The sequence below is a fragment of the Hordeum vulgare genome, chromosome 1H (genome assembly GCF_904849725.1).
Source record: "Hordeum vulgare subsp. vulgare chromosome 1H, MorexV3_pseudomolecules_assembly, whole genome shotgun sequence".
Taxonomy (NCBI): domain Eukaryota; kingdom Viridiplantae; phylum Streptophyta; class Magnoliopsida; order Poales; family Poaceae; genus Hordeum; species Hordeum vulgare.
The window spans coordinates 372236759-372244035 of NC_058518.1; the positions used below are offsets into that span (position 1 = coordinate 372236759).

The 7277-nt window shown below is 46.2% G+C and overlaps 1 protein-coding gene across 1 annotated transcript; it reads right to left on the reverse strand.

The window, feature by feature from the left end:
• Positions 1-2088: 2088 nt before the first annotated feature.
• LOC123438230 (UDP-N-acetylmuramoyl-L-alanyl-D-glutamate--2,6-diaminopimelate ligase MurE homolog, chloroplastic) lies at positions 2089-5747 on the reverse strand. The gene is made up of 5 exons (XM_045115762.1): positions 3854-5747; positions 3584-3700; positions 3313-3488; positions 2672-2817; positions 2089-2333 (listed from the first exon to the last, which is right to left on the reverse strand). The coding sequence occupies exons 1-5, from the start codon at positions 5646-5648 to the stop codon at positions 2315-2317; spliced, it is 2253 nt and encodes a 750-aa protein (XP_044971697.1). The 5' UTR covers positions 5649-5747; the 3' UTR covers positions 2089-2314.
• Positions 5748-7277: the final 1530 nt, after the last annotated feature.

Below are 7277 nucleotides of genomic sequence, written 5' to 3' on the forward strand. Positions count from 1 at the left end.
TGAGAAGCTCAACACCTACAAAGACCTTCATAAATAAACCATCCTACCGTCGGACAAGTGCCATGTGTGACTGCAACACACGAAACATGCACACACTTGTTGCTTCTATGCTTCAAAGTAAAATATGGATGGCGTGCCCTTGGCATCAGGCCAAACTACAATGACATCAAATTCATTTGGAAGATCACCATCCCATCACATCTGCCTGTTTCACTCCAACCATTCATGACTCTAGTGATCCTCTCGAAGATTTGGGACACCAAGAATGCTCAGGTATTCATATAATTTCACTTAGCACCGGTTCTTGTGCTCTCTAATGCAATCCCTGATTTAATTCAGTGGTCACATAGATTAAAAGCTCATGAGCTGAGAAGTGATGCGAGCCTATGGAATGACTTCATCTACTCACGATAAACAGTCGCTTTGTAAAACCTCATTTTTCTAAATGAAATTTTAGCCGGGGAAACTCTCCCCTCCCCCTTTGGTGACGTTACAAAAAAAGTTACGGTCCTTTTAGAGATTTTAGCCGGGTACACGAGAGGGACTTGGGAGCTACTCCCTGTGTACCTAAATATAAGACCTTTTAGAGATTTTACTATGGACTACATACAAATGTATATAGACATATTTTAGAATGTAGATTCATTCATTTTGCTTTGTATGTAATTTATAATGAAATCTCTAAAATGTCTTATATTTTAGAACGGAGTGAGTACATGTGGCACGCAGAAGCACATAATTTAGTCTAGGAACAATCGTTGGGCAGCAGCGCCTTATGCACACTAGGTGCTCAACCCCAGGTCACCAAGTTCGGGGAGAAGAAATGCAGGCTCCCTTTTTCCAGTGTTGTACAACATCAAGGGCAATAGTCTTTTCACTTCAAGGTTAACACCATTAGTAGCCAGAAAGTGTCACATGGGAACAAAGTCTTCATATATTGTCAAATTGGGAAGAAACAAAAATTAGGGGCCAAATAAGAAATTCTCTCAACCAGGAAAGGTGTTCTCGCGCCAGGGTGGGTGGGCGATGTAAGAGTCAAGATCCTCTATAGTTGTATTGTAGTAAAGGTTATTGTTGCGTGCCCTCCGACCCCACATGTCATCTGTGATACTGCATGTAGGATCTCAATCCATGAAGTAGACGGTGAGCAAGGATTGTTTGTTGCTACAGTCCATGGTTCACTTGTAGGGCACACATCTTGTGTTTCACCATTCCATGTCATTGTTGCACGGCACACATGTCTTCTATTTCATCGTTACATGTTGTTTTTGGTTGCATTGTAGTATAGCGAAAGTGGTAGGGGGGAGAGGCAACTGATGTTGCGGGCACGGGAGAGGCTATTGATGTGGGAGCTGACGATGCTTCATGCAGGCGAAACCCGAACACCACTCTTCCAGAAAAGAATACAGAGAAATGATGGCCAGAGAATAGACCCAAAAACTGAACAACCCGTTAGAAAGTAATCAGGGATCCATTAAAAACCCAAGAAACTGCAACAGTCAAGAGGGGGGAAATGGACCCCATGGTGAAAGAGCAGGGCAGCAAAGCACACATCTCTACTATTTGTAAAGGTGTTCGCCTCCAACCCACCCCCACCCCCGGGCCTACATTAACTGAATCGAATCAAAAGCAAAACCTCAATTAAATTGAAGCTTTACTTGGCTTCCCCCGGGCCTACATTAACTCAATCAAATCAAAAGCAAAACCTCAATTAAAATGAAGATTTACTTGCCTTCCCCTACTCATGCTCAAATAAAATCAAATCTCATCAAAACCCCTCCTAAATAAATAAAAAACAAATCTTACTTTCCCCTATACATACTCAAATCAAATTTTACCAAAACCAAGAATATGATGGGTCTAAGATTTATGTCCAAAAAGATTGACGTTGCTAGTAGTGCATTTATGTGTAAAAGTATTAAATTTGGACATCTTAGTTACTATAATTATTTATTGTTAATCTCTGTAGCTGATTTGCCTCTCTCCCAATGCTCTTGAAAAACAAAAGAGAACATAAGCAGTGAACTATGTTACACACTACACATGACTCATTTGTATTCCATGAGATTTTGCACAAGAAAACTGCCATTGGGGAAATCGCTTTTTTCCATTCTGGTGTGCCTTTAATGTACCGTAAAATAACTCACAGTTTTCAAGGCCATCTACTTATCTACTCTCCAGTTATCATCAATGATGTTCATAAGCTAGTTGTTTGTTAGCAGTCAGCAACCAAGGTTAGAACATGGAGCAAAAGCTGGATCAGATCGGCTAGTCTATCTTTGAGAAGCTCGGCCATCTCTGGGGTACATCACAATCAGTGGCTTTCTGGTAACCTGTGGCAGCCAGAGAGAAGCAAGATCAGTAAACCGGTAGTTTTCATGTGAAACTACATCGCAAAAGAGGAAATTTGGTACAGCAGAATCTCTGATGTAATACAAATGTGGTCAGGGCAAGTTATGCAAAAGCTGAACATCACAAAATGCAAGGTAGATCACGCGAATTGGACTGAAATTTATAGCATGTGATTCCTTTGGGTGTTTTGGTGGGGGCTTGTATTTTTATAGGACATGAAAAAACAGAGGCAATGCCTTATGGCAACAAGCACATACTCATGAATCATGAGGGGTGAAGCCCTGAGAACGGGACAAAACTGATTTAGAAGGAAACGTACCGCCATGGAAACTCAGAGGTATCTATTCCAGATTGATGCAATTGATCGACGTATTGCAGTGCTTCTCGGCACTCTTCCCTATCATCAAAGAACTCCTTCTTATCGCCTTCCATCTGATAAGTATCATTCCCCTTTCCAGTGACAACCTGAAGGATGAACCAAAGCAATCAGGAATAAGGATCAAGATGGACCAACAAGTGGAAGATGGTCAGTAGTAAAAATATAGTACATGTTATCACCTGGAGGGTCAAACCTTCTATCTCACACAATAACATTAATGCAACTCCTTAGTTGTTCGCTAGGACATTAAGTTCTTTCTTTTCTTTTTTGCGGAAGACTAGGACATTAAGTTTGCCCCAGATAGTAGTAACACAATAATCTACTTTCAATCTGTCTGATCATGTTCTACATTCGAATTGATTAATACATTTGGGATTAGATATTTGAAATCATTATAGTTGGAATCTGACAAGACACAAGAGCCAAGATCAGCTTCTGTAAGCATTTTTACACAGGATCCTACGCATGGCATGGAGGTTCAAGTGTAGCATATTTCAACAATTTCTTCACATAGGATTATACGGTGACTATGGACAACAGCAAAGCTTTCCTTATAGTGAAGAAAATCATAGAAAACTTACAACAACATCGCCTTGCTCGCCCATTGCAACAGCAGCTCGCACTGCAACTCTTCTAACATCATGTAAGAAGAGCCTGTGACCATTTGGTAGGGGCGGGTAATAATCATTTGCACCATGTTTCAAGTATTCTTCCATGGTCCATCCTACACCAGACAACATATCGTCCAGGATATCCACTGCTCAGAATAGACCAAGAAATGTGTAAAACTTCAGCTCACTCATGTGTTTAATAACATTAGGATCTCATAACCAAATATGCTTAGAACCATACAGGGATCTTCACTTGCTGGATTGTCGGATGTCAACATAACAACATCACTTTTCTCAGCGGCAATCTTTGTCATCATCGGCCTCTTCCCTCTTTCTTTCTCACCGCAACATCCAACAACTACAGACAACAACATACCAGGAGGCTCAGTTTGTAATACCACAACCCGAATAGAGAACATATAGCAGATCGTACAGCAAATTAAGAGTTTGAAACCAATATAACTTTGTGGAGGAAGTGTGTTAATGAGAAGTATGAGAGAAAGTATCATACCAGTGACAATACGCCGTGGGCCTAGTTCCTTTACACTGTCAAGAAGCCTTGACAGAGCCTCCGGTGTCCTCGCATGATCAATGATCACCCCAAAGGCTTGCTCCTCGTCAATTAGCTCACACCGACCTGGGATTGCATCCACCTCTTCAATACCTTTCACTATGTCCTCCAATGGCGCACCCACTGCAACACCAACTGCCACAGTTGCAAGAATATTGTAGATGTTGTCTCTTCCGAGCAATCCAGAGGAAATTTCAAGGATTCCGTGCGGTGTCTGTACCAGAACCTCGGTCTCAAACAGAGAAAGCTGGTACTTGAGAGTGTGCACATCAGCCTTCTTGTTCTCAAATGAATATGTCACCACCGGGACACCATGCCCGCCTTGGGCGGCAAAGAATGGTGCGCTCGGATCATCGATGTTTACCACCTTACGGTGGCGCTCAGGGTCCACCATTCTGGAGAAAAGGGAAGCCATGCTGCTCATGTACCCCTCGTATGTCATGCTAGCCTCCAAATTGCCATGCCTAACATTGGTCAGCACGGCAATATCGTAATCTATCTCACTGTCCACACCTGATGGTAGCATCTCATCAGTGGTCTTCTCCAACACAACCGCTTCAGCGCCATTGTGCAACATCGTTGCCATCAGCTTCTGCACGGCCATTGAATCACCTGATGCAGCAGGCTGCGCATCCAGCTTGTTGGTGCCGAAGGCATATGCTCCGAGAACGCCTACCATGCCGGTCCTGACACCCATGGCCTCGTACATTGCTTTGACGAGGTGGGACGTGGTGGTGACCCCGTCTGTGCCCGTGATGCCAATAACAGCCATGTCCTTGGAGGGCCGTCCGTAGAGGCAGGCAGGGAGCACGCGGAGAGCGGCCGTGATGTCATCGACGATAACCAGAGCGCGACAGGCCAGAGTGCCCTCGATGTCCACGTCCTGGTCGGCCACGACGGCGACGGCACCGCGCTTGTCAGCCTCGGTGAGCCCAGCAAGCCCGCTCTCTCCGACGCACACGAAGAGGTCCCCGGCCGCCACGAGGGTGGCGTCGCTCTGCACCCCCGAGAGCGCGACGTCCTGGTCGCCCGTCACCGCTACCGGGACCAGCTTGCTCTCGTCGAGGAGCTCGGCCAGCGTCATGCGGAAGGCGGGCTGCCGTATCCTGTCCGCCTCCAGGCCGAGCTCCTCCGCCACATCAAAGCCTTCGCCGTCTTCGTCGAGCAGCAAGCCCTCGTCGCCGTACTCCTCCTCGCCCCCCTCGGCTTCGTCGTCCTCCTCGTCGGCCACGGACGCCACACTGAGGCCCTGCAGCCTCCGAATCTCGTCGAGGTCGATGGCCTCCTCGGGGGACAGCTCGTCGGCGGGGACGTCCACCTCGGGCGGGGGAGGCGGGGTCGGCTTAATGAGCCCGCGCCGCGTGAACTCCTCCCTCTTCTCGGCAATAGCGCGGTCGATCTCGTCGAAGAACTCGTCGTCGGGGTCATAGCTCCCGCCGGCGGGGGGCGGGGGAGGGGACGAGAAGAGCGGGTGGTCGGCGGTGACCTCGGGCTGGTCGGCCTGCTGCCGTTTGCGCGCTCGCTCCACGTGGCGCGCGAGCTGGTCGTACCGGTTGAGGCCGTGGGACGAGTCCTCCGCGGCCTCCGGGGGCTCGTCGTCCGCGGTGGGCGGTCGGAAGCGGCGCCCCGCGGCGAGGCGGAGAGGGGCCCGGCGCGGGGGCGGAGGGGCTAGGGCTCGGGGCGGTGGGCGGGAGGTGGAGGGGAAGGGGAAGGCGAGGTGCGGCGCCGTGGCCATGAGAGACGAGAGTGTGTGGGGGTTAGCGTCGCTGGCAACGGGAAAGGTAGGAGGTTTAGGATTGGGGAAGAAGGGGATGAGCCGATGAGGTGCGGTGTTGCTTCGGGCCAGATTGGTGGGCTGACTTTTGAATTTCGTCCGCCCGGCTGAGCCAATAAAATGAAGGAAGCTACTTCCCCTCTAAAAAAAAGAACACTCCCTCCGTTCCAGCACCTTTCAAAATTTAATTTTAACCTTTTTTTCAGAAAACTTATGATCTATTCATCCTTGAGTACAACGAACAGAAAAATTAATAATAATTACATACTGATTCGTACACCATCCCGAAGGCACGCCGTCATTGTCGTCGCTCCCTTACCGAAGTCGGTAAACTTGTTGTAGTAGACAGTTGAAAAGTTATAGTGCTAAGACTTTATAGGACCAAGGCACCAAAACAGCAACCGTCAATGATAAAGAAAAGCATAGATCAAAATTCAACTTGAAGACACACGAACATAGACGATCAAAGACCGGTTTCGAGCATATCCACCAAAGACAACCACCGATCGAATCTCGTGAGATTCCTCGGAGACACACCTCCACACGCCCTCCAACGATACATGCACCACCGAATGAAGGCTAGGCGAGGAGCACCTTATTCTATCTTCATGTAATCGTCGTTATCTCGTCTTTCTGAACAGGACACAAACCTTAACAAAACTCACAAAGACACCTAAAAATGAAAACAAAGCCCTCTTGTGAGTAAGGGATTCACCATGCCACATGGCCCTAAAGCCACAGAAGACGAGGCAAATCGGCGATGCCACTGATGCAAGGTAGGAACCCTAGCCGTAATTCAGTTTTACTATGATAGTGTCTAAGAGACAAGCATTAAAGAGTGTCTTAAACCAATAGTAATAACATATATAGTGTGACTTAAAAGGTATACCATTAAAATATTTTTTTCAATAATTCAACGGTATGACTTTTATCATATTTGATTGGTATAATTTATAGTCAAAGTTGAATTTTGGCATGTGTGCGTGTTTTATTCTTTGGAATGGAAGAAGTAGAAATATTTAGTTAGTCGAATGGACTTTTACTATCTAGTATTAGTTAATTTCCTATCTTACCGCCTAATTTGCAAATGAGGCAATTTTAGCATTGTTAAAACATAAAAAAATATGTTGTCATAAACATGCTTGAGATAATTAGTTCTCATTCGCTAATAATATATATATTTGTGCATTCATAGTTTATCATTTTATAAGCTACTTATGGGGAAATATATTCTCTTTGTCACGAATTGTGCCTGTTGAGGGCATATGATGCATGGGCATCACCAACACCGTGCATCAAAATGCATGTTGGGACAACATGGTATTAACAATTTATGTCATCCAATATTGTGCATCAAACGTTTGCATATCGGTCTACAGTCCAAATTACAAACCGGCGCAAAGCTGGAGGAGGTTTGTGGGCGTTCGAATAACCATTGTGTAAGTGTGCGACACCCAAGGCCCACACTAAAATCCACTTGAGCCCCACTTTTCTCACTTTGTCCCTTCCCCTTGCTTTGTATCAGCGTAGTATGAGACCAACGTCGTCGTTGTACCACCCACTCCACCTAGGTCTTGTCAGACCATCCCT